Source organism: Fusarium mangiferae (assembly GCF_900044065.1).
Source record: "Fusarium mangiferae strain MRC7560 genome assembly, contig: FMAN_scaffold006, whole genome shotgun sequence".
Lineage (NCBI taxonomy): Eukaryota > Fungi > Ascomycota > Sordariomycetes > Hypocreales > Nectriaceae > Fusarium > Fusarium mangiferae.
This window is the reverse complement of record NW_024573926.1, coordinates 496,232-522,336: the sequence shown is the minus strand read 5'-3', so window position 1 is coordinate 522,336 and position 26,105 is coordinate 496,232. Positions and strand designations below refer to the sequence as shown.

General features: G+C 50.3%; 11 protein-coding genes across 11 annotated transcripts; 6 read left to right on the top strand and 5 right to left on the bottom strand.

Moving 5' to 3' along the window:
* Positions 1–1,078: 1,078 nt before the first annotated feature.
* On the top strand, positions 1,079–2,985 carry FMAN_02917 (putative aflatoxin efflux pump AFLT; the record flags this gene model as incomplete). Its single annotated transcript, XM_041831668.1, has 3 exons — positions 1,079–1,709; positions 1,767–2,252; positions 2,312–2,985. The coding sequence occupies 3 exons, from the start codon at positions 1,079–1,081 to the stop codon at positions 2,983–2,985; spliced, it is 1,791 nt and encodes a 596-aa protein (XP_041682208.1).
* Positions 2,986–3,652: 667 nt separating this feature from the next.
* FMAN_02916 (uncharacterized protein) lies at positions 3,653–3,988 on the top strand (the record flags this gene model as incomplete). Its single annotated transcript, XM_041831667.1, has 1 exon — positions 3,653–3,988. The coding sequence occupies one exon, from the start codon at positions 3,653–3,655 to the stop codon at positions 3,986–3,988; it is 336 nt and encodes a 111-aa protein (XP_041682207.1).
* A 463-nt stretch (positions 3,989–4,451) lies between these two features.
* FMAN_02915 (uncharacterized protein) lies at positions 4,452–4,841 on the bottom strand (the record flags this gene model as incomplete). Its single annotated transcript, XM_041831666.1, has 1 exon — positions 4,452–4,841. The coding sequence occupies one exon, from the start codon at positions 4,839–4,841 to the stop codon at positions 4,452–4,454; it is 390 nt and encodes a 129-aa protein (XP_041682206.1).
* A 1,495-nt stretch (positions 4,842–6,336) lies between these two features.
* On the top strand, positions 6,337–7,643 carry FMAN_02914 (uncharacterized protein; the record flags this gene model as incomplete). Its single annotated transcript, XM_041831665.1, has 2 exons — positions 6,337–6,616; positions 6,667–7,643. 2 exons carry the CDS (start codon positions 6,337–6,339, stop codon positions 7,641–7,643), a joined length of 1,257 nt encoding a protein of 418 aa, XP_041682205.1.
* Positions 7,644–8,129: 486 nt separating this feature from the next.
* FMAN_02913 (uncharacterized protein) lies at positions 8,130–9,546 on the bottom strand (the record flags this gene model as incomplete). Its single annotated transcript, XM_041831663.1, has 3 exons — positions 8,130–8,934; positions 8,986–9,356; positions 9,436–9,546. The coding sequence occupies 3 exons, from the start codon at positions 9,544–9,546 to the stop codon at positions 8,130–8,132; spliced, it is 1,287 nt and encodes a 428-aa protein (XP_041682204.1).
* Positions 9,547–14,226: 4,680 nt separating this feature from the next.
* FMAN_02912 (uncharacterized protein) lies at positions 14,227–16,152 on the bottom strand (the record flags this gene model as incomplete). The annotated part of the gene is made up of 3 exons (XM_041831662.1): positions 14,227–15,098; positions 15,146–15,599; positions 15,652–16,152. The coding sequence occupies 3 exons, from the start codon at positions 16,150–16,152 to the stop codon at positions 14,227–14,229; spliced, it is 1,827 nt and encodes a 608-aa protein (XP_041682203.1).
* Positions 16,153–16,902: 750 nt separating this feature from the next.
* On the top strand, positions 16,903–17,812 carry FMAN_02911 (Protein BCP1; the record flags this gene model as incomplete). Its single annotated transcript, XM_041831661.1, has 2 exons — positions 16,903–16,989; positions 17,042–17,812. 2 exons carry the CDS (start codon positions 16,903–16,905, stop codon positions 17,810–17,812), a joined length of 858 nt encoding a protein of 285 aa, XP_041682202.1.
* A 12-nt stretch (positions 17,813–17,824) lies between these two features.
* FMAN_02910 (putative chorismate mutase) lies at positions 17,825–18,785 on the bottom strand (the record flags this gene model as incomplete). The annotated part of the gene is made up of 3 exons (XM_041831660.1): positions 17,825–18,493; positions 18,587–18,647; positions 18,715–18,785. 3 exons carry the CDS (start codon positions 18,783–18,785, stop codon positions 17,825–17,827), a joined length of 801 nt encoding a protein of 266 aa, XP_041682201.1.
* Positions 18,786–19,860: 1,075 nt separating this feature from the next.
* Positions 19,861–21,749, top strand: FMAN_02909 (putative CAF4 protein; the record flags this gene model as incomplete). Its single annotated transcript, XM_041831659.1, has 3 exons — positions 19,861–20,362; positions 20,410–21,419; positions 21,474–21,749. The coding sequence occupies 3 exons, from the start codon at positions 19,861–19,863 to the stop codon at positions 21,747–21,749; spliced, it is 1,788 nt and encodes a 595-aa protein (XP_041682200.1).
* Positions 21,750–22,149: 400 nt separating this feature from the next.
* On the top strand, positions 22,150–23,649 carry FMAN_02908 (uncharacterized protein; the record flags this gene model as incomplete). Its single annotated transcript, XM_041831658.1, has 1 exon — positions 22,150–23,649. One exon carries the CDS (start codon positions 22,150–22,152, stop codon positions 23,647–23,649), a length of 1,500 nt encoding a protein of 499 aa, XP_041682199.1.
* Positions 23,650–23,849: 200 nt separating this feature from the next.
* FMAN_02907 (uncharacterized protein) lies at positions 23,850–25,394 on the bottom strand (the record flags this gene model as incomplete). The annotated part of the gene is made up of 1 exon (XM_041831657.1): positions 23,850–25,394. One exon carries the CDS (start codon positions 25,392–25,394, stop codon positions 23,850–23,852), a length of 1,545 nt encoding a protein of 514 aa, XP_041682198.1.
* Between the last annotated feature and the right edge of the window lie 711 nt (positions 25,395–26,105).

The following is a 26,105-nucleotide window of genomic DNA, read 5'->3' as shown; positions in this document are numbered from 1 at the left end:
CGTGGCGGCGAATGAAGAGCGGGGGTATGCCCCGGAAAGAGGCGTTTTTGTTCAGATTTGAGAGACTCTCATGGGTTCCCTGAGCTGCAGGTCTCTTTCAGCTGTAGGGACTGGCTGACTAGACTTGTCAAAATTCTCAGCCCTACAGTAAGATACTTGCCTATCTACAGTAAAGTAGCTTGTGGGTAAGTAGGGATCAGAGTCAGGGACCTGCAAACGCATCCATCCATCTGCTTGTGGCCAGTGACAGGACAGATCTGCAGAAGAGGAGACGAACGTTGCGATGTGTTGGATGGATAATTATGGCGTGTTTGCGATCTTCGGGCCCGAGATTACGGGAGCGGGAGCTTGAATTTTGCTTGGCGGCCGTGCTCTTTTTATGACAGACTGGTTGATATCGTAAGGAGGGTTGAACTGATTGGTCCCCTCGCTCTTTGCGTGTTAATGGGTGTAGAAGATGAGGTTGAGCGGATCAGATACAATCAAGGGCGGGTCAAGACGTGCAATCCAAGGGCGAAATGAAGAAGAGACGAAGTACCATTGGGAGGCTCTCCTCGGGCAGTAGACAAGAAAATGGCCGAGAGTTGTCAAGCTCGAGTGTTGCTCATGATGAGTTTATGTCCGTCGGTCCCGAGGGAGGGGACACTCTTGGCACCTTCGCGACTTTGATTTCCCAATCGAGTATAGCTTTGTGGTCTCCGGATCCGACCTATAAGTGACCCCTTCACCTTCGGGACCCTTATTCTACGTCAAACCACTTCTCTCGGGTCAATTTTCGCAATTGTCTCTGTTAGGATGAGTATTGACCGAGCACGCGCATTTCCTGTGTGTAAATCTCTTCTAGGTCCTGCCGCTAGTTTCAACTTGCGGCATGGCTCGGTTTTGAGTCTGCCCGATGATTACTTGTAGTGTAGATATATATCTAGCAAATTGTCCTGTTCAACAAGCCTCGTCTTGCTCAGCAGCACCAGATTCCAGTGTTTTCCAACGTCTACAGATATACTAATACTAATAAGCCGTATAATATCACATCTTATAAGCCCCCTGCCTCTCTAACTGAACAGCTTCAGCTTCAACCATGTCTCCCCATGACAAGACCGAATCTCATGCTCCGGATCGCAAATCATTCAACTCACTCTCATCAGCCGAACCACAAATTCTATTCGAGCCTAGCAACAAAACATCATCACAAGATGAGAAGCCTCAATCACCTCAAGGCAACCAGCAAGAGTCAGCAAATGACCCCAAGGAAGATGAGTCGAACCCCAAGGGCCCAGCTTTCGACAAAGAAGCTCAGGAGAACTACAAACCAAAGACACTCAAGTTCTGGCTTATAATCCTCTCCGTCTTTGCTGCCATGTTTCTCGTCGCTCTCGACCGCACAATCATTGCAACTGCCATTCCTCAAATCACAAACGACTTCCAGAGTCTGGGCGACATAGGATGGTATGGTTCTGCATACATGCTCACAACAGCTGCCTTTCAGCTCATTTTTGGTCGTATCTATCGATTCTACCCTTTGAGGACGACATTCCTTGTCTGTATCTTGCTGTTCGAGATTGGCTCTGCTATTTGTGGTGCCGCTCCCAATTCTGTTGCTTTCATTATCGGAAGAGCTATTGCTGGCATTGGCTCAGCAGGCATCATGACCGGGTCGATGATGTCCATTGTTCCTATGATTCCTCTTCATAAGCGGCCAATGTTTCAGTGTAAGTATACAACTCTCCCCTCTACGGATAGACGAGCAACGGCTTACACATTTATAGCTATGTTTGGCATGGTTTTTGGTATCTCGTCCGTTGTTGGACCTCTTCTTGGAGGCGCCTTCACTCAACATGCCACTTGGCGATGGTGTTTCTATATGAATCTCCCTGTAGGACTCGTCGCCTCGGTCTTCCTCTTCTTCTTCCTCCACATATCACCCAAGAGGCACGAATCTGTTCCTATTCTCAAACATATCACCCGATTAGACCCGCTCGGAACATTCTTCTTTGTGCCATCCATGATCTGCCTCATCCTGGCCCTTCAATGGGGTGGCTCGACTTATCCCTGGGGCAACTGGCGAATAATTCTGCTCTTCGTTCTCTTCGCTCTTACAGCCTTCGTTTTTGCTCTCATACAAATCAAGATGCCCGAGACCGCAACTGTTCCCGCCAAGGTCATCACTCAGAGGACCATGTTGGCCTGTGCATGGACCATGCTGTTTGTTGGTGGTGGTATGATGATTGTCGTTTACTATCTCCCCTTGTGGTGTAAGTAGCCCCATCTTCTGTCTTCATCTTGTTGATAACATGCGCTTACAAATTATTAGTCCAGGCTACCAAGGGCGCCAAACCCGTCGACTCGGGCATTTATACGATCCCGTTGGTGCTAAGCCTTGTCGTAGCTAGTATTCTCTCTGCTGCGTTCACCCAGCGCATTGGCTACTATGTCCCATCTATGCTGATATGTCCCTGTATCATGGCCATTGGAGAAGGGCTCTTGACCACGCTCAAGCCAGACACCGGTTCATCGCACTGGATAGCCTATCAATTCCTTGTTGGCTTCGGTTTGGGCCTTGGAATGCAGACTTCCGGCCTTGCTGTTCAAGCAACACTTCCCAAGGAGGATATCCCCATCGGAATCTCGATCACCTTCTTCGCGCAGCAACTCGGTGGTGCCATATTTGTCTCCGTTGGGCAGACTGTGCTTAACGGGCTTCTCGCCAAGCATTTATCAGATATACCCAACCTCACGCCCAAGAAAATTGTCGATGCGGGCGCTACAGAACTAAACAAGATAGTTCCGGCCGAGTACATGCCCCTGGTGAAGGACGCCTACAATGTTGCCATTACGCGGATATTCTTTGTGAGTCTGGCATTGACTCTAGCCCAGTTGATTTGCGCTCTTGGTGTGGAATGGAAGAGCATCAAGCCCAAGACCGAGTCATCGCCAGAGGCCGGCAACTCTCAGGTTCGACAGGAGTCAAAGCCGGAAGAGTCATGATGGACGATATATACGACGTTTGGGTTTGCAGTGTTGATGGGGCTAGTAGCAAAGAAAACTCCCCTCATAAAACAAGACAGCTCATACAAGAGCAAAGAAAAAATAGCACGATACATATGTAGATTAGAATAGGATAATAGCGATTACGAGCGTACATTCAGGTCCCAATACCTCAAACAGGCAACTGACTTTGACGCGGATGCAATCCGATTAGCTATTTCAGTATCACACAGTGCACCGGCCGCTCTCAACACCTTAAGGCCTGTTCTTTGTTGGATTTCTTAGTCGCACTTGGGAGGCGTAGGATGGCGGTGAAGCCTTTGTGCCATGATCATCATGCGACATCCACCAGAGACGATTTGGACAGGGGACCCATCTCTATGATCGCAGAAAGGATCAAAAAGAAGGCATAGGCTGGAGAATTCTTGGAATTTAGTTGATATTCTGTCATGGACAGATTTATAAATAAAGAAATGCTTTCAACGTGAGCATTCTCTCTTCTCCAAGTCCACGGCGCTCAAAAATCACATTCATCTTTAATACTTCTTGACCGCCATCTTTGGCTTACAGCTTATACGCAATTGCGCCGAATTATCAGCGATTTCCTCCTCTCGAACATTTCCTAAACTCAATTGCAATCGACATGTGCACAAGGATCAAGACCACAATGGCTTGCGGCCATACATTCTCAAACTATGCCACAGCATGTGGCATGGCCACAAACTCTCGCCCATGCACTCCCAATGTCAAATTTCAACATCTCAACGACACGTGCGCAGCGTGCGATCCGGCGGCCCGGAGGCGCCGTGTCCGCCAGGACTACGAGAGCCGGCACGCCGAGCTCATGGCCGAGTACATGGCGGCCAAACAGACAGGAGATGGAGCAGCCATGGCGCGTGTGGAGCTTCTGGTCATGGAAAATTCCATGACCACAATGGAGCGGAATTTCGAGATCGGCATGCACTGCCAGGAAGAGGATGTCATGTGGTGGGAGATGATTTGACTGACAAAGATGCACTGATATGATTTATGACGATTACGAGACGGGTCTGGCGTTTGTCTGTATCAACAATGGGGGGGGGGCTGCTGCGTATTTATGAATTACCTAGGTACTAACTGATCAACATCTGCCGTTAATACTGGACTTCTGAGCCCTACATGTCCCCCAAACCATTATTCCAATCGTCTAACTACCAATGTAATATGTACCAAAGTCTACCGTGACTCTTTAAATCCTCCGCTCTATGTGTATAACGCCGAGAATTAGACAAGTCAAGTATTGGTAACCGAGGTCCAGGCTCGGTGTTTTTCGTGTTCCGCGTAAAAAGACAAAAAGGGAATCATTCTTGGCCTTGATGCCGAAAAGAGTGCCCTCAGCTTATGCCGAGGGATGCAAAGTGGTATCCAATGTTATCAAAACAAAATGCGAGGCCGTTTCTTTCGTAGCACCTTTAATGAGGTGAGCTTCAATGCGATCTGGGTGATGGCGGCTGTGGTGATACTGAGCGGTAGGTGGGACGGTCGTACTGCACGCTCTTGAAGGCCGGCATGAGAGTGTCAATGCTGAGTGGTGTTTGTATTGAAGGATAATCCAAGTCGATGGAGCCAGCAGTCGACGTTGTCGATGTCGAAGAAGTATCGGAAGTGAAAGAGGTGGCTTGCTTGTACTTCTTGCTCGGCGCAGGCGAGTCGCTGTCGATGCTATCACAATGAGGACGTTTCCCACTACGGGGCGTCATGACTGTGCGTGTCGTGGGTTGCTGCAGGTAGAAAGCCGGCGTTGTGATGTTCAAATGATGTGAAGCCGTCGACACGCGGACCACTTTGTCCGTACTTTGACCACAGGCGGCGATCATGGTTTGGGCGTGTCCGAAAATGAGAGTGGTGAGATAATATGGCAGTGGACGCCGGAGGCGAGAGACTAAATTCAAAGGTTGGTCAAACCTGACGGCGGCGACGAAGACTGGGTTGGGCGATGAATATCGGAGAATTAGAGATTGAGATTGAGTATAAGATTCGAGGCAGATAAGAAATGCGATGTGCGACTATTTCAGATCAGATGGGTGCTTGATATTTGCCGGAAAGATCCCAGTTATGGTCCAGCCAGTGAGAAAGAGAGACAACCGAGAAGGAAGAGGAGGGGCTGAAATAGGTGAAGGCGGGAGAAAAGAGGCAATGGGACGACGATCTTGATGGAGATAAAGAGGATAAAGGATGATGGATCTTGAAAACCAGATCAATGGCGGGGAAAGCAGAGAGAGAAGAGGAAGAGGAGGAGGAGGAGGAAGAAAGGCGGAATGTGGGAAATTGTGAGACTCGGGTGTATGAGAAAAGAAAGAAAATGAAGCCACAATAATAATAATAAGAGGGAAACAGACTTGCCGGTGGAATCGCCCGCCTGAGCCAAAATGAGATGCCTGCATTCGATGGATGGATGCATTTGCATTCGCTTTGCATATCTTGCCTTGAGCGGCTTGAAAATTGGTGGAGATGGTCAAGCTTGAAAGCTTCTTTTTGAGTTAACAAAGGGTTGTACTTGGTGACAAGTTTTATCAGATTCGACTTTTGTTTGAGTTCTCGTACAAAGAACCGACACAGTAGCAAAGCCTAGGTATTTTACCGCTGGTGAATGCTGTGCCGAGTAACCTGCAACCATGGCAAAGCAGCTGGTGTATCAAATGGATTGGCGGATTGGATTTCGACTCCTGGATGATGATCAAAGCACCTTAGAAATACATACTACATAGCCACAGGCACGGGCATAGGCATGGATCTGCTCAACCAAGCGAGGTCACGTCAATGTCAACAAGGGATAGACAATAGATATGCCATAAATAGACTGATAATAGGATTATATCAGCTCATACCTACAGACAAGCATAAAGTACATACACACATATGCTTAATTTGATTCATTGTACTCCGTATAGTCATGACATCCATGTCACTCTAAATAAACGACGGCACAAATTCAGGGTTACATGCCGCCAATGTCGAGTTCAGAACGGAAATTGAATGCTGACCTAATGCTGCTATCACTGACGGAACAGACCCCACATTCAAGTCTCCATTACCTTTCTCAGGCTTAGCTCAGGTAGCCCTGGAGCTCTAGGTACTAAGGTAGCAGCCTAGGTACCTTAGCATGGATGCGGGGCATCTTTATTCCCATGATCCGTCCACCAGCAACTCATCTCCATCATCCTTCACGCCAACGCCGCCTTGACCAAAGCTAACGATAGCTTCATTCAAATACCAAACACACTAATCTCAACCCCCTTCTCAACTTCACCTCATAATTTCCGCGACACACCTGACATTAGACGCTCCGCAGTGTCTTCGCCTCAGCTCATCATGGCTGCCTCGACCCCCGCCAACCCTCTTCTCTCTAACCAGAAGAGTTCCGAGCTTCAGGCTGTTCTTCACCCACTGGTCCTCCTTACCATCTCCGATTACATCACACGGCATACTCTTCGCCAACAGGAAGGGCCCATCATTGGCGTCTTGCTAGGTCAACAAAATGGTCGCGAAATCACAGTCGAGCATGCCTTTGAGGCTCACACCCGACAAGAGCCCAATGTGCAAGGCGGATACCTCCTCGATGCCACGAAATTCGGCGCACGGTTAGAACAGAGTCAGTAAAGTCGCCCATGCTATCATCGTCTCCCTCTAAATATGTACTAGTGATCACTGTCCACAAAGATAGACACCTCGACCTCGTTGGGTGGTACACTCTTCTGCCTTCTTCAGGTCCGACCCCGACTATCCTACCAATCCACAATCAGATTCTCGAAGGTTGGAACGAGTCAGCCATACTCCTCGGGTTCCACCCGGAACAGGTCCTTGATCACTCCGTCGGTGGCAGACTTCCACTCACTATTTACGAGAGCAATTATGAAGTCGACGACCCAAAGGCGGATAACGATGGAGAGGACAAGAAGATGGATGACGGGGAGCCCGCTCTCAAGCTCAAATTCAGAGAGCTTCCCTACTCGGTTGAGACCGACGAAACAGAGATGATCAGCATGAACTACGTTGCTGCTTCAGGAGGAAACGCTGCTGCCGCTCCACAAAAGGAAGACAAGCCCTTTTTGTCCATCGAGTCAAATGGCAAGGGCAAACGCCGACTAGTGGAGAGCCGTGACGAAGATCACAACAAGGCGACTGCGCAGGATGATGAGGTTGCTCTGACGCCGGAAGAGGACGAAACAATTGCTGCCCTCACAGCAAAGGCCAACGCTATCAAGATGCTCCAGTCCCGAATACTCCTTCTCACCACCTACCTTGAGCGTCTTCCTCCCTCGTACATCAACGGGAACACAGCCGATTCCAGTAGCATGGACGCCGACTATACCACTCCATCAGCGACAGTGCTTCGCCAGATCCAGGCCCTCGTCAGCCGCCTGGACCTCGTCATTCCCTCGGACAGAGCCGCATTTGAGCGCGAGATGCTCCACGAGGCAAATGATGTCAACCTGGTGAGACTCCTCAACGGCATTGTCCAGAGCGTCAGCCAGGCCCGTGACGTTGGCAAGAAGTTCTATGTTGTCGAAAACGCAAAGGCGTCGCACCGTCGTGGTGCTCCTCCTGGCCCCGGACAGGATTTTGTCATTGACCCAGCGGCTTATAACATTCGTGGAGCTGGCGATCTCCTGATCTGATATTGCTAGATATACGCGTGAAGGCACGACGACGCGTACGACAGAAACGACTTAGTTGCATTCAGCCGGGCGTTTGGTGTTTGAGGTAGATTACAACTTCAAATCGTGTTTTAGACATGAATTAAATCATAGACTAGTTAGCCATATCATGTTCACGAGTCTAGTTGTTTGTGGAGATATTCCGGCTTCATGTGTCAAGCCAAGATGGGATCAAGCGGCTATGTTGATATTGCGGACTATGTCTGTCAGGACGAACTCTTTGCCAACCCATTCTTCCAGCCCATTAAGCCACTTCACATCATACTTGGTATCTCTTCAATCAAACCCAACCTTACCTCCAAGCTACCAGCATAGTAGCTGGTATCTTCATAACTGAGAATCTATTTACACTTTTCCTGTGAAATACGCCACTGGAATACGTAGCTTTTTGGATATCTTTTTTGTCTATCATTCATAAGTCGTAAAAAGGCAATCTTGAGAAAGATCTTATGCCTCGATAACAATCTTCAGGACAAGTTTGCCCTCGTCGTCACTGGTGCGTGTTGCTAGCTCAAATGCACGTTGTGCCTGATCCAGGCCCTTGAAACGGTGGGTGACCATGTCGTCCAACGAGGGTAGGCTGCAGCCAGAGGGGTTCGCAGTTTGCGAACACAAAAGTCGAATACCGGTGGGATATGTGTTGGAATACCGGAATACGCCCAGGATGTCAATCTCGCGGAGGTGAGCCACGGAGAGAGGGAGAGTCTGGATCGGAGTTCCCATGCCCACCATGATTACTTTGCCGCCAGCTTTGGTGGCATATAAGCTCGTGTGCATGCATACCTCCTTTCCAGTGCACTCGAATGTGACATCCACGCCATCCTCGTCCTCCTCAAGCATGAAGGCACCAGCAGGGTTTGCCGAAGCAAGGATATCCGCCGCCAATGATTTGGCTCCATCAAAGCGGCTTGCGGTTGAAAAGGTGCTGGCAGGAGTAATGATACCAGTCTCGGGCGTAGAGATTCCAGAAGAATAGTTTGGAGAGTTCAAACAAGATAAGGGGGTAACAAAGCCATGGGTTGCGAATCCACGGCTTATGGCATAGTTGACACGCCCAGCATCGATATCGGTGATTGTAACCGATGTGCAGCCTGATTGACGAGCCATTGCGGCAGTCAAAAGGCCAACGGTGCCGGCACCAATAACAATGGCAGTGGAGCCCGGCTCCGGCCTGGCACGGTTCACCGCATGGATAGCTACAGACAGCGGCTCGAGGAGGGCGGCGGCCTCGAACGAGACGTTGTCGGGCAACCTGTATTCGGGTCAGTAACCGGGGCTATCAGGAATATCGTGTTGGGCTTACTTGTGGCACCAGACAGCGGGATGGTTAATCCTCTCTTGCAACGTGCCTTGGTAGTGAGGGTAGGTTTTGGCACTGCTTCTGAAACGCAACTTTTTGCACAGATTATAACGACCTTTACGGCAGATGCCGCAGTTTCCACAAGCAACACCAACTTCAAGAGCAACTCGGTCGCCCAGCTTGAAGCCGCTCACTTGAGGACCAATAGCAACAACTTCCCCGGACGATTCATGGCCTAGTGACAGTGGGTGGCAGGCACAGAGATCGCCATTGGCAAACTTCTTGTAGTAGGAGACATCTGAACCACAAATGCCAGTCGCCTTGATAGCGATTTGAAGCTCCCCTGCGGCCGGAGCCTCAATGGTCCTTGTTTCCTGCAACGGGGTCAGTCAGCCAAGTGTTCGGGTAGGGCTGAAACGACAGCAACCATAGAGGTTGTCAGGGTCGGCTTACCAGTCGCAGATCGCGGGGACCATGCAAGACAGAGGCACTGATGCTCAATGGCTTCGATGGACCAGCGGGTAGATGCGTTGGTGCGATCTCTCCCGTAGCAACTGGGGCCATAGCTGTCAACAACAACGCTTGAAGCGTGGGATAAAGGTGGGATGTTGGTGAGAATGGAGACTTGAGGTCGGGCGATGGCTTGATCAGTTGCCGTTTGGGGCAAATACAGCAAAGGGGATTGGCTGGTGGAAAGAGATGGAAACGTGGGAGACGGCCAGCGCGTGGGGGTAAGGGCCTAGGATAGCTCGTGGAGGCGCTCCAAGTGCCAAGTGCCTACCTTAGGTAGGTGGTGGATTTGTGTAAGAGATGGAAGTATATAAGACTTGATATCCTCGAGCTGTTTGACACGAATGCTTGAGCCGGTTTGGGCAGGTAAAAAGGCTCACACGGGCTATGTATCGTTGGATCGAGGAAGAATGAGCCAGAGGAAGACGGGTTCCCACCCCTTAAGTAGATAACACTCCTCGCCAGTAACCTCCGGAGCAATTCGCCAGAGGAGTCCGGATCGAGAGCAATCAGAAGCAAGGGCGTGTGCTCATCATCAAAATGCTCAGTGCCAAGGTGGAGCGACGTCTTGAGGCGCTTGAATTGGGAGGGAGAAGGCCCAGTCAGGAAGCAACAAGCTATCGGTGGGAATGGAAACGAGGAGCTTTCCGTTAGGTTAGGTGTTGTCATATCGCAAACTACTAGCTGCAGGACTTAGCACGATGGCAATGGCGTATCGGCAGAACGACAGCCCCTGATGCTCAAGAGAGCAAGATGGTCGCCATGTGCCTGGGCCGAGGCCGGACCACCAAGCAGAACTGGTGCATGTTTGGCGGACGAGCCTGTAACAGGCGGGCGTCCTGCATGCACAGATGGGGCGTCACTGAGGGCCCTAATGCTTGTTCGCGGGGCGCGCTATCAAGGGTCTAATAGCGGCGTCTACCTCCTGGGTCGTCCTGGAAAATCGTGAACAGGGACATTGTAGTAGGTTAGTAGGTACCTACCTAGCTTAGTAGTTGGTTTGGTGACAGGTGTCCAGGCGCTGACAGAGGAGGGCTACAAGGCGTGCTGGGGCCCAGAAGAAAATGAGTCTTGTCGTGATCACGGCTTACACGAGTGCTGAGGGTTTTGGCAATGCTGGCCACTACTGGTGCCCGCTCTAAAAAGGAAACAAGATCATCAGTTGTGACGAACGTGTGCCGTAGATACTGTTGCATGCCTCCGCCGCGGCGGAAGACGGCCAGGTGTACCGGGGACCATGTTTGTCCTACTGTAGGTAGCCATGCACAAGCAGCGTCGTGGTGTGGTCCCTAATCAACCCGAGATCGCGGTGAGCGAGATTGTGGAAGACATCCATGACAGCTACAGAGTGTCATTGGTGCACGTGTCTGGAACGTCAACGACTGCATTTAAAGACAAGGCATTGCTTTGATATCGACCTGGAACAAACAGAGGGAGGAACCCAGTGTGAGAAAGGCCGGCCAAGCTTGAGTGTCCGTGCAAATAGCGGTCTCATTGGCATCCATGGATGGACAAAAGGAACATGACCATTTCGACAGTTCCAGCTCTCGAGAGCTGTCGTCAACGGTTTTCCAACCGTCGTTAGCCACCAGCCAATGGATACGCCATGTTGAGTCTCAGATTGCAGGGCTGCCTTTTAGACAACGGGCCGAGTCATATCCCCCGCTGACTACCTACCTGCGTCGTACTTCTGGGACATGAAGTGAATTTGAGAAGTGATCAATTTGTCTCAAGAGTTGGTGGTGGCCAAGGGTGGCTTGCTGCGAGAAGATCAAGGCCAGTGGAGGCATGCTTGATTCTGCAATGCTCGTAGGTCAAGCTGAACAAGACTGATGAGAGAAGAGAGCATAATTACCAGATAAGGTGTCCGCATTGTTCGGTGCAAAAGTGGCCACAGAGGTTCTCTTGTCTCAACTGAGCCTTTCCTTTTTGATAGCAATCTCCTCGAGTACCATTATGTATGTATGCATGTATTTCCGCATTTGCCTACCTACTAAGGTACTAACCTACTAACCTTGCCAGCCGTGTATCACACCAATCGGGGGATATCCATCCCCTCCAAGTTCCAGACGAAGGGCAGAACTTTAACCAAGAACCAACCTTCCAGTCCTCAGTCCTCTCTCATTACCTTGCATAGTAGGAAACATCTTGTGCTGTCCAGAACAGTGTCTCGGGGTTGATTTCTCGCTGGAACAACCAAAGTTTTGCTCTAGATGAACTGAAGAATATTACACGGGAAACAATTCGAGGCCTTAGGCTGTTATCAGTCAAGATTTATACATACATAGCCGCTTATCACCTCCACTTGTCGGTCTTGTCATGTCGTGCCTTATCAAGGGTTCCAAGGGCCAAGGATCAACCACAGAAGAAGCAACACGATGTCGACAGTAAATCTATAGTTGGCAGGGATCAGAGGGCCAAACCCCGGACCCCATATGTATGTAAGTACGGTCCAGTCCTCCCTCCCTCCCTCCCTCCGCCTGGCGGGGATGGGGTGGGACTGCTTCCGCCATGTTCTCAGTTGTCTTCACCACGGCGATCTGTTCTCTCCCGATGGGGGTGAGAATGAATGATGATCTCCAGGTGTGGCTATGGCGTCTCCTACCGGTGGACACATCCATGACTTGGGAGTGTTATATGGGCAAAAGCCAACAATTGCGAATGGTAGGCTTGGTACATGTTCTGAGTGCCAGCAGCTTCATCATAACATGAAAATTTTCAACAGCCAACACACGAAAACAATCTGCACGTCTTTCCTCTCGCCTAAAGCCAGGCTAAAGCTTGCTTCAACAGCCAAGACTGGGTCATCCCAGGGTTATCTGGCCCATTCGGAAGTTGAGAAGTTTTCTAGAATGCAGCTCGCTCCAATCCTTGCCGCAAAGTTCAGCTTGATCCAAACCCAACAGCTGAACCAAGTGCTGACACCGTCCGTCCGTGTGCGTGCTCAGTCCTTGACGCATTGACTTTCTGTCAAGGCGAAATATTCCGTTGTTCGGGATAGCCACTAAGTTACCTACTCACGAACCACAAGAGAGTTGCACAACTGATTGGCCTACGCCTACGGTAGCTATCTTGCTGCACGTCTATTCTAAGGGTTAGCCACAAGGTGCAGAAATGACGAGATGCCATGCGCTTGGGGTTCCACTACTTCATCCCAACCCCTGGATGTGACAGACTGAACCAAGTCTTGAAAGCCTACCCCAGTCGGAAGTAAGTTCTGATAACCGTCAGTCGCGGGTAAAACGCCCCATCATATTGATAGCCTATTATCAAGTATTCAGGCATTATGCGAGGATTCCGACAACTGATCTAATGTTTTGGTCACCTATCAGCATCAGAGAATAGGTATATTCTTCAGACTAACTTACATAGTCACTAGACGATCTGAAGACTTAGTACTCTATTACTCTCGTCAGAAGGCGTATCACTACAATCCAAGGCATGAATCGACAAAACAATTGACTCGCTCCCACACAGTTCATGCCATGACAGTTGCCAAGTACTAACTAGGGTGTTATGAAAGTGCTATGTGTAGGGAGGCAATCGCAATCCCTTCAGACCGCCTCTTCCTTGAGCACGACATAGTATGTACATTGGATGCTGGCCTGGCCTCGCTCAGTCAGGCATTGTCCCATTGGATTGCAACAACAGACAGCGAGCGGAATACTAATGCTAGCACGCAAACTCTATTTCAAGAGAAGACAAACAATGCAAGACACATGTCAGCTCCCTCCTATAGTACAGTATGTACATTACTCATGAAGAAGGTCAATGGACACAGCCAACCAGCTGCACATGTGTCTCAAGGCAGTATTTGATAGGATGCCAGTCTCAATCCTCCGCTTGAGGCCTTCATTTAGAAACAGCCCTATGGGTGCTGTCTGACAACCATTGGGGCCTGCAAGACTGGCTGGTTCGATTTTGGGCGTCGCTGACGGTCTTGTTCATGCAAGATTGACGGGATATGCTATTCGACTGAGGTTGAGAGCTTACTTATGCCATCGCTCCCAATGCTTTCAGGGTGACACAGCATATGTGTACAGCAGGTTTCGCCATAATCATCATAGAAATGCAATCTACATACCACCTCCAGAGTCTCGAACAGATGTTCTGTGCGACCGTTACATGGCGTAAAGTGTTTTCTGCAGCTTGGCCTCGGTCAAGATTACAGTCAGGGTCGTCCAGACCGGATTTCAGCATCAGACAAGGTATATCCAATAAACTCGAATTATCTTATCTATCAATGACTTCCTCAACATGAGGACATAGGCTCATGTGAACGATGAAGCATACTCCTCGGATCTCATTTGCGATCATGAACAACTCTCTCATGAGTCTTTATCACAGCTTTAACTTGATAAGCCAGTCATCACGTCGCATCCTCCACAATCGGGAGCTGGGAGATGTGCAGTCTCCCTTGTAACCAACCCACCAACTCTGTACACCGCCATCCCTTCATGATCGAGCGATGGTGATAAATGACACTGAGGTTCCGGCAGCGCAATGACATTATCAAAAGCATAGTGCTGCTGTTACACGGCATTTCCATACACGCCATGGCGTTTCACATAAACTCATGAGGCCTGAGACTAATAGAAGATCACAAGCGCAGCTATTAAGAAAACCAGTTTTACATATGACACCAGGCTCAGAGCAATGCTATCGAAAAGAGGAGGGAATCTGATGCAAGCCCCTTATTCATCATCCACATAGTGCACTCGTTGCTGCTGCTGCTTAGAAGGTGCTGGCCGCCAGCCGGCTCGCAGCATTCCTGGCATCCACACGATCCTCGTCATCCTCTTCGCTGACACCCTTAAGGCCGGCACGGCCCCCCGTCTGTCGCCCTTGAGCTGCCTCGGTGCTCTCTTCGCTCTCGCCCTCCTCCGACACCTTGCTGATGAGACTGCCTGATACGCTGCGACCCGTGGCGTCTGAACGGCGAGGAACACCACTCCAAGAGTCACCCTTGGGGCCTTGACTGGCTGCGAGACTTGATCGACGCACGGTAGGATGCGACTCACGACCCAATCGGCTCAATCCACCAGAGGCGTCAATTGATCGGATATCCGGTCGAACCGTCTCCAGCAGGGCCAGAGTCCGCCTCTCAGCTTCAATCTCTCTGAGCACATATTCCCTAATGCTCAGGCGGAGATCAGCAGAAGTTCTCGAGAACCACTTACGACGCTCCTGGACCAAGTTTTGGGTGACACGGTTAGTCTTGTTGTACAAGTAGGTCTCGTGCTGGCGAGCATCATCCAATGCCGTGATGGCCTCGTCCACCTTTTCGCGGCGAACACTCGAACTGGCCTTGAGGCGATCAGCCGCATTGAGCTTGCTACGGGTAGCTTCCTGAGCTTGTAGGAATTCGCGAATCAGAATCTGGCGGTTGGTAAGCGACTCCTTGACGATGAAAGCGTCTTGTGAGTGATATTGGAATGGGTCGCCAATAGTTGTAGCCTCTGCTGTCGCTTGGGCAGCATGATAGTCGCCGACGGTCTGGACGACTTTACCCAGCTTTCGATATGCATTTGCCAAACCAGGATGGGGTTCCTGGACATGCATACTTGTGAGTTTAGCACCATAATCGGCTTCGGAGAGGCCAAGTCCTAAAGATGTTCAGCATGCTGGGTTTGTGCGGTTTTTAGAAGCTTACCCCTCCTGGCCTTCACCAACTTATCAACCTTGTGTCCGGCATCCATGCTACCAAGATAAAAGAGCTTGACGGTTGGACGTGCGTCCGCAAGCTCGGGGGTATCATCAGGGGGTGGAGCAAACTGCTTCAAAATCTTTCTGCGGACGCCTGTCGCTGGCTGCTTCTTCTTAACCATGGGGCTATAACCAAAGTCACTCTCCACAAAGAGCACCATCTCGTCGTCCCGCATCAGGATTTCGTTACCGCAAACGTAGTTCAACCACCGCTGCATCAGGGCCTTGACCCGAATCTCGTCCTCGTCTGTCCCAGCTCCAGCGGAGGTCAGAGGCGGTGGGACCGCAGGAACAAACACCTCTGGATTCGCAGATATCAGATGATCGGCGAGTTTGACAAACTCGGAGTGTAGACGGCGAACATCTCGGAATTGAGTTGTTCGAAAGCGGGGAATGTTAGTCTGTGACTTGTCAGTCCATCATGGAGGTATAAAAAGAACTCGGATATCGTACGTGAACATCGAATCGGAGGATGGGATCCTTCTTGCCAGTGCGTTCGAGTCCCGTAATCTTGGCTTGGAGTCGATACTGAGGCCCAGCCGGTTTTGGGGGGTGCTGTTCCTGTCCAGACTGTGAAGCCGGCACACCAGCCTGGCTGTGTTGCTGGCTATGTGCTTGAGATTGTCCGTCCTCCCCCGCTGACGGTTCAGCGGCTGTGGATTGCGACTGCGCCTCTGAGGTGTTCAGTGTACCTGAAGCCTCAGTACCATCTTCGGTGCCAGAGGCTGTAGTCGCAGTCCCTGGACGCTGGAATTCTTCAGACTGAGATGCAGGCTGGTCCTGAGACAGGCCATTCGAGGATTGTGTGTTGTAGCGAAAGGGAGGAGGAGCATCAGCTGAGGCGGGATTGAAGGCAGCAATGTTGTTTCGCGATGGAGACGACACAGGGGAGTTGCCCCATGGTGAATCGCCTGCGGGATCCTCCACGTCGTGGATCGTGGAGCTGTAGTCCATCGCAAATGAAATATCAACGATAGAATTTGGCGATTGTGTTCGTTGGGCGATTGTTGATGGGAGAGAGAAGCTGGAGGAATGACGTTGCGTTGGTTCAGCGCGCGCTTGAACTAAGTCCAGTCGGTGGTCGGCAGGGACGGACGGGGGTAGCGACCAAGATGGAGGTGGAGTACGAGTACCAAATTGAGCGGGCGAGGACGGGAGCTGCCCAGATCCAACCTGATGGGCACTTTAATGGATTGTTAGCACGACAATAGTACCTAATTTATACTTGTACTTCCTCTCTTCCTGCAACCCTCGAAACTCATTGTCTTGATGAGTACCTTACGCCTCAAAATTCTATGAACAGAAGTCGCCCCAGATACGAGGTAGCTTATTCTCGCCATTCATCGTTCGAGGCGTTTCTCTTCCCGCAGGTTGCAGCCATTCCCGTCTAGGCTGGGGAGCTTACTTACTACCTACCTACCTAGGTACCTGCCTTACCTTGGCCCATGACACCTGACTGGCATCCATCCTTGAGGGAAGCTCCCACTGCAGCCTGGGTAAGGTACCTCAGTTACTCTTATCTTATCAGCGCCCTAAAAAGTTGTTAGTGATGAGGGGCCTAGAAAATGTTTTGGCTCAACATCACTGGTGAAACTTTGCCAACTTATACTTTTTTTGCGCCAGTAACTCAATTGACCTTCTCAGTCTTCTTACATTCGTTCTAACATCAAATCTTCCAAATCGACACCCATCTAATTTTCAAAAATGGGTAAGAAGCGAGCGCGCGAAGAGGGCAAGGATGTTTCGCCGGCTGATGTCGACAAAATGGACGAGGACGGTTCTGATGACGAGGTAGGCAAGATGCTTTCAAAATTGCATGCGCATCCTACTGACTGCACCAAAGGACTTCGATATGGTCGACGTTGATTTTGAGTGGTTCAACTTTGACCCCGAGGTCGACTTCCACGGCACCAAGACTCTCTTGCGACAACTATTCGATGTTGATGCGAATCTCTTCAACATGTCTGCCCTCGCCGATCTCGTTCTCTCGCAACCCACCATTGGTTCTACCATCAAGGTTGACGGAAAGGCCACTGATGCCTACGCTATGCTCACGATTCTTAACACGGTTGTCCACCAGGAAAAGGAGCCCATGAACGATATCATCAAATACCTGATCGAGAAGGCGCAGAGTAGCTCGCCACTGGCACCCATTGCCGAAGTTCTCAAAAGTGGAAAACACGTGGGACTTGTGTTCTCTGAACGCCTCATTAACATGCCTTCTGAGCTGGCCCCGCCGCTATATTCAATGCTTATCGACGAGGTTGAGGCTGCTGTGGAGGACAAGGAACCCTACGATTTCACCCACTACTTGATATTGTCCAAGACATACCAGGAACTCGAATCTAAGTTGGATGTCGAGAATCAGAAGCGCAAAAAGGCAAAGGAGGAGGCCGGCATTTATTATTTCCACATGGAGGACGAGGTGCTGCAAAAACACGCGGTAGCGCACGGCAATTTCAATTACACAAAAGAGGACGAGTCGGCGGCAGACAGTAAACGGGCATTCCAAGAAATGGGTGTTAAGGCGCACGGGCACATGATTCTTATCGAGGCGAGCAAGTTCCCAGGGGCGGTCAAAGCTGTTAATGAATATCTCAGTGCGGCGCAATAGATGAGATGAAGCTCAGGCACTTGGTTCTAGTCTTTGCATCAAGTATTCCACCTCGACTTCCTTGGTTAATGGGATAACAAAGTCCTTGTACATTGAAACAACAGCGTCAACATCGATTTTCGCGGCTCCCTCAGTTCCGTCGGGGATGGAGGGGTCCTTGCCATATGTCAGAGCTTTGAGTCGTAGTCGCTCAAGGACCTTCTTCTCCACTGCTGCATTAGTGATGGATTCAGCGATGCCCTCCCGATCTTCAGCCTTGATAAGCCGAATATACTTTTCCTCGTCCGACCGGAACTTGGACTCTGCGACAAACTTGCCGAAGTGAATGCGTCGTGATAGAGCTTGCAGACAAGCAATATCGCAAGTTGCGGTTGAGCCGTAGTTCTCTTGAGACTCACCCCGCTCCTCGCGTCCGAAATCGGGGCAAACTGCGGGGAGGAACTTTTCCGTATAGAATTTCTTGATCTTGTCGTTCACATTGACGTTGTTCTCATGCAAGATCTTGGGGTAGTTGAGAGGCTTGAGTATTGGGCTTTGCAATGCATCAGGGAAGAAAGGATATTCATCAGGCGACTCGAAGCGTCGGATAAGGGATTGTAGCTTCTCCTGCTCGCGAAAATACCAGTCGAGGAAGCTCAGGTTCGCTTCAGGCAATTCCACAGCTCCGGGAACGTAGATCGTCTAGAATGATGACATGATTAATTATCGTTATTATGCGATCTGGGATCTTTCGGCTGGACCGGGGTTTGCATAAGGCGTTCTAATCCCACTTACACCATTCAATGCGAATTGCACTCTCTCGATCAGATGGAACGTGATTGTGTCCTCAAGACGACTACCATTGTCAGTCTGGGTGCTCAATGGCAAGATAGATGGTACGGGGAGCCGGGAGCAGCTCATACATAAGTTGGAATCGGATTCGGGCCAGATCCAGTGCGTGTGCGGCATCGGCCATGTTGATAACGGTATCCATAGTGGTTCTGACTGAAATAAAATAAAAAGAAGGTAATCGAACGCCTTGGAGATGCGCTTCTGAGGTGTATGTATTGACCTGAATGATCCAAAGATTGGATCCAGGCCTCGTAAAAGACAGAATTCGGGTAATGAGTCGTCGTACAAAGTCAATGTTGAAGTACCGAAGGGTTAATCACCACCTATACCCATTAGTTGGTAGCATAAAGCGGGCACGGAAAGGCTGGAGCTCTGTGCCTTACCAACTCGTTAAAAGATTGCCGCCCATGAGATGGTCGGCAAGAGCCCAAGGGGAGAGGGCATGGGCGGAACTAGAGCCGGCATTTCCCTTCCCTTCCATCCTCCCACTTCCTGCGGCACAATAAAATTGAGCATGGAGGGGTAAGCTCGGGGAAGAGGTCGAGCTCGGCCTTGAACGTCACCGGAAGTGGAGGGCATTTTAAAACACCTTACAGGGCACAGCTTCACCTGTGCGCCACTATCCTCGCAGCCCCCAGCGATCATTCAAGCAGTTCCAACGCTGTGGCATAAGTGACGCATGAGCCAATTACAGAGGGATGTCATCCATCCAATCCTGCTCTTGCCCACATTAGCGTCTCGGATCAGAAGCCTCCCAAGCCCAAATCCAAGCCTGTTCGGGTCTTTTTTGCCCTCCACCTCAATAACCAAGGTTATCCCGGCGCGCGTCATGATAAACTCCTCGTGAGCTGCCAAATCTTTTGATTCTTCCTTGTGCGAAGCCTCAGCGTCAATCTTGCACCCCAATCCAATCGCTCTAAGGCCCTCCGATTCTCTTGAGCTTCTGCACCTCCGCCAGGAGCTAGGCCATGGCGAACCAAGAGACTCACTATGGCTTCGACGAAGGCGGAGATGACGACCAGTCTATTGTGTCGGTGTGTAGATACCTACTCGAGTTCCATTGTCTCTTGTCATACAGGCCGCATATAGCTAACCTCAATGCTTTGTTTCTTGGGTAGACGCGCGGACTCGAGGCTTTCAGTCGAAAGGTCACAACCACAGCTACTCATTTGATCGGGCCCAATGCCGAAGCCACGGCCCATCACTACCAAACCGCGATGGCTGAGGTGCACAAACAAATGAAGCGGCCGACGGTCCAGCGAAGCATGTTCGCGATGGCCAGGACAACTCCTACCGACCTCATGCGCTCCAGACTTTCAACGCACGAAATCCAGCATCGCGCTTTGACATACCTTCCCGATGAACTGCTCGCCAATATTCCCGAGCATGACAATCCATACTCGCTGTTTCAGGGTTTCCAGGCCAGCTTCCCCGAGCTGACTGACGAGGGCAAAAAGTTCCAGCGACGAGTCACCCGCGGTCGCAAGATGCTGGAAGACTCAGATGGGACGCCAGGAAGCCCCAAAAAATTGACTCAATTAAAAAAAGAGAAGGCCGCCATGATGCATGAGTTTGGGCTGCTAGGCACTCGTAAGAGCATGGCGAGCTACGAGATTCGGGAAATCGATAACAAAATAGCTAATCTCCACGGCATGCGAAGAATTATTCTGGACAGGCTCGCTGGGTTGGAGCAAGATGAAGCTATGCTGGAGCACGACAGTATGTGATGTGCCAATTACGTGACAAGACTCTACTGACTTGACAAGTTTCCGAGATGGAAATCCGAGTGGATGAGGCGCAGGCGCTGGTTGATGAGGCTGAGGAAATCGCACGAAACACACGAACCCAGGACGAACAAGATCTGGTAGGCGATGCCGATGATCACGATCAAGAGTTCATGTCCCAGTCAGTTTATGATAAGATCCCCTCCTCAGAAGCAGGCAGCACCCCCCGGAAAACGAAAAAGGTACATCGTAAGAAGTCAATGCCCATTCTGCACGAGCATTTCGAGCCTGGCACAGCCATTCGCGAGCTCCGAGCACACAAGGACACGATTACAGCTATTGACTTTGACGCCCCCTTCGGGACTATGGTTACTGCTGCGCTGGACGATACAGTCCGCGTTTGGGATCTCAACGCTGGTAGATGCATGGGTTATTTGGAAGGGCACACTGCTTCGGTACGCGCCTTACAGGTTGAGGATAACATTCTCGCAACGGGCTCTATGGATGCGACCATTCGACTCTGGGATCTCAGTAAGGCGCACTACGACCCTCATGGCGGCTTGGGAAAAGACGACGATGAGGATGCTATCGCTTTTGGAACGGATAACCATCTCGAACCCCCACCTGGTAGCATGGCTGATTGCCCTCTGTACACATTGGAATCACATGTCGACGAGATCACAGCCCTTCACTTCAGGGGCGATGTTATGGTTTCCGGTTCTGCAGACAAGACGATTCGCCATTGGGACCTTGAAAAGGGACGTTGCGTGCAAACATTAGACGTTATGTGGGCGGCGGCAGCAAGTATGACGACTACAGACAGCGGGTGGCGACCTACGGGGCGGTCTCAGAGCAGTTCGGCCGACTTCGTGGGTGCATTGCAGGTCTTTGAGACGGCACTCGCTTGTGGTACCGCAGACGGCATGGTACGACTTTGGGATCTTCGAAGCGGTCAGGTCCATCGCAGTCTAGTTGGTCACACAGGTGCAGTTACATGTCTCCAATTCGACGATGTGCATCTGGTGACGGGAAGTGTAGATCGAAGCATCAGGGTACGTTGTTCTCTTACATTCTTCCAAGTACACCGTGACTAATTGTGACCACAGATTTGGGACCTTAGAACAGGGTCTATTTACGACGCCTATGCTTACGACAATCCAATCACAGACACGATGTTTGATGCCCGAAGAATCGTCAGTGCTGCTGGTGAGGACGTTGTCAAGGTGTACGATAAGGTAGAGGGACGACAATGGGAATGCGGCGCCGGCATCACGGCCGCTGAAGAGGGTAAGACTCCCGCCATCGTGGAGCGTGTACGTGTAAGAGATGGATATCTTGTTGAAGGCAGACGAGATGGCGTCGTGGGAGTATGGACGAGCTAAGATATACGTGTGTAATCTGTAAAGAAATAATGAAATCCACTCATGACGACTTGAATCATGAGCAGCGCTTTGATCGTCCAGTTTGTGGCTTTATAAACAGAGTAAGAGCTGAAAATGCTAGAATGGCTCACTACATAAGAATATACGCTGGGCTAGATGCTAATTACTCGATCAATATGCTCTAGTAGATGTAGATCATGTTGAGGAACATTGTGTGTGAAAACTCCTTATCATTGGGTGCTTAGTACGACCAATTCCACGGCTGAGCGGTGATGTGTCAATTCTGTGCTCTTACACTATCACAACACTTTAGTCCTGGCGGATGACAAGCGTCTTGAAACAACACCGTCTTGAAACTAGGGCTGATTTGAATCTCATTAAATTATATCTCTCCTAAAATATGGCGTCAGCGGTATATGGGAAAATTCTCGTCAGGTATTTCGAGATAACTCAAGAGCTCGCTAAGACACCAGACGCTCGGTCGAGAACGGCAAATACAGGCTCATCAAGCTCTGAAGAGTCCAGAGGGGTTTCTGAGAGGGTTTTAGGAAAATCGACAGACTCCGCTGCGCATACAGATCCCACAGGAGATGCCGTGGCTCGGCTTCTTGCACAACAGGCTCATGCATTGGTCACAATCCACAAAGATTTGACGTCGAATAAGAGCATCGTCAACGTCAACGTCAATCAGGGTCTCCTTAAAAGAAGAATAGCAGACTTGATCTCCATCTCATCATCCAAATTTTACGCCTACCGCTATGACCTCCTCCCTGTCGTATGGCGTCAGATATACACTGACACTTCCATCCTTGACTCTTTTAGCCTCATTGTGCAACCACTCATAATTGATGGCATTGTCCCAGATGAGCTTCTAGATCTTGTCGTTGAGAAGCTTGACAGAGCACTCATTACGGCTGGTGGTGGTGGACGACAACAATGGCTTGAAGAGACGATACGGATGCTTGAAGTAGCCTGGACGGCGAATGAGGAACCTGAGAGGCCAACAAAGCGTCAAAGATATGACACTTCGACGCAATGCTTTTCCAACTACCAGCCTCATGGACAACCGAGGCTCTCACCTACGAGGGAATGTCCTCGACACTCGGGCTGGACAATGCCACAGTTTGAAGACTACATGAATAGCAACAACCGAGAGCCTCGGCCTGTCATCTTCACAGACTTAATTACAGGGTGGCCTGCTCTCACAGACCGCCCCTGGAAGGATCCGGAGTATCTCCTCTCTCAGACCTTTGGGGGGAGACGTCTGGTACCGGTTGAAATCGGTAGAAGTTATGTTGATGAGGGTTGGGGACAAGAACTTATACAGTTCCGCGATTTTCTTGATCGCTATGTTACAGGAGAAACAGATACCATTGGCTATCTCGCCCAGCATAACCTCTTCCACCAGATCCCTTCTCTTCGTAACGACATATACGTACCGGACTTCTGCTGGGTCGACGTCCCACCTCATCCGACAACTCCGTCTCTAAATCAGCCGTCAGTTGACCTGCCCCAGCTCAATGCCTGGTTCGGCCCAGCGCGTACTATCACACCTCTTCACACCGATGGCTATCATAACCTGCTCTGTCAGGTCGTTGGAACAAAATATATCCGTCTGTATCCTCCTCGCGCAGCATATGCGATGCAGCCGCGGGTATCCGAGCATGGTGTTGATATGAGTAATACGAGTAGATTGGATGTAGGTGTGCTTGAGGGATGGGATGAGAAACCTAAGGATATGAATGGCGAAGATGTCCAAAAGATGAGGAAACAGCTCGAAGGTATCGAGTATTGGGAGTGTATCCTTAAACCAGGAGACACGCTGGTTATTCCTATCGGATGGTGGCATTATGTGAGAAGTCTAAGCGTGAGCTTCAGTGTGAGCTTCTGGTGGAATTAGCAGGCCATGGGGCAAGTAGATCCACGGGTGGACTTCACACGCATCTGCAGGAGGCTGATACACACACTTCAGCGACTGTGATGTGATGAGACGACAATGCGGGTTGTCAACATTGTCAATCCATTGCCTATGGACAAGACTCTGCTGATCCAAACTCCTGTAGGTTTTACGGAATATCAAAAAGACTTGTGATCCCTTTGTTACCCGGTTGTCGATGCATCATCCACGCTCTCACTCGTTCCTTGAGCCTCTCTCCGAGCTTTCGCCCCAGCCTTCAGTGTCTCCCACTTCTCACGATACTTGTCCAAAACCTTTTGCATCTTTCGGTTGTCCTTTTCAAGTCGCTCCATCTGTTTAACGGCTGCGGTTAGCTGTTCTTCCAACTCTTGGTTCTTGCGTCGCAAGGATTCATCGGCAACTTTGCTGGTATGTGGTGAAGCAGTGGGCGATCCAGGGCGCATGAGACGGTAACTTTCAGCAAGAGCCATCGCGGAATTCTGAGCACTGGCTTCAAAGGCGTGGAGCCGCTTGGTAAGCTTATCTAGCGTGTCCTTTAGAGATTTATTTTCAGTGTATAGCTCTTCGATGATGTTGTTGAAGTCCTTGTCAGTGCGGGCACGGCCAATACGACGTTTGGCTCCAGGCGACAACGGGGGTGCTTCTCGTGCATCCACAAAGTCGTCGTCATCTTCATCAGCAACATCGAGAAGATCACTGTGGGATGATGCCCCTAGTCTTCTCTTTTCCTTCTCGGCAAAGCTGAGAATATTTGCATAAGACATAGTGTGGCCAGTAGTGGGTACAACGTAGAAAGAATCGTTAGCTCCGTGCCCTTCTCTAGCAAGAGCCTGCATGGTAGCCTTGGAGTAGATCTTGCTAAGGTCTGGTTCTAGGACCTTGGAGGGGGACGCCTTAAGGTGACTACGCTTGGGACTGGGGGACATTTCTGGGGAGTCAGGTGTTTCTGAAATGGTGGATTCCTCTTGGATTAGTGGCAGACCGGCAAATGCCAAAGGTGCTGAGATCTTATTGATGAGGCTCCCAAAGGTGTTGTAGAATCGAGTATATCCTCCGTCATCACTGAGTGCCGCAGAGGGGGCTGCATCGGTGCGTGGGGACGATGAGGCTCTACCGTAACTATCGGAGCGTGTGGTTGCAGGAACAGGTGGTACCCACGTCGGCTTGCCAGGCTGGTGATCGATGATAGTCTGCATCTTGGCCTTGGTTCCGCGAGGGTGCGAGGCTGCGTCTAGATTTCCGGGAGCTTGGTCATTGGAAACACTGGGCGCGAGAGGTTGGCCTCTGTACTTTGATCGGATGCCACGAGCGGTAGCCAAGTTGCTGGCGATAGAAGAGGACATTTCCCGTGGAGCATATCTACGCTGGGTCGGAGGGGACAGTTTCTTTGACGCCGTAGAGTCCTTCCTGTTTTCTTTCTTGTCGTCCGCATTTTGTGTGGGGAGATTCGCCTTGGTTGACGAATGCTTCTCGTTGAGATCGGCATCGCTAGTCTGGGAGGTAGGTTCGGTCGGTCGGTTTAAGATCTCGGCGATCCTGCGATGGTGTTGTTCTAGGAGCTTCAGTGTTCGCAGAGCTTCGATGCTGGAGGTTGATCTAGCAGCGTTGGCGAACTCGCCAGCAGCTTGAGTATGTTCCGTGATTGCGACTGTGCTGTCGGAGGAGTGATGAGCGACACTGGCGGCGCGCACATGATCGTGTGCTTTTACAAGCGGAGACGAGTCCATTGTTCCATATGTAGTGAATTTAAAGAGAGCTTGGGTTGTCCCTGGTGTGCTATGAGTTGTCGGTAGCAGGTTGGGTTGTTATCGTAACGTGATGAGGTCAAATGTGGGGAGGCACAAGACCACTGGTGATGGCGTTTGAGTGGCTCCGGGCCCAGATATGTCTACTAAGGTAGGTAGGTAGGTATTCCAAGTTGGCGATGACTCTGACGGATGGAGAAACGACAGGCAGAGCTGATACAAAAACATGCTTCCTGGGTTGTTTACGGCATTTCGAGGATCTAGTAACACGAGATCTTACTACCAAAAACGCATTCACTATGAGATCAAAGCCTAGATGGAATAATGGATGTCTTGCTTTCCTCTTGGCACATCAGTCGCCTCATACCAGCAGTAACATAAGGTAGCCCAAAGTGTTCTGCTGTTGGCGGGGTTAAGATTAATTAACTGCTAGACGCCCAGGCACGCAGAAAGTGATCGGGAATTTCATGACGACACTGACTCAAATGTGGAGAATGACTGCGGATTGTGAGGCACCTCCTCCGTAAGATAAAGTACGGGGTAATAATGCAGTGTATTTCAATATGTTAGTACTGTTGCACTTTTATGTATAAGTAGTTTCCTTGGTAAATATGCCTGATTTATGATATGCACATGTGAGTAATTACCCAGGTAGGTATGTTATGGTCTTGGTCCAGCCTTTTACCCTAAAGC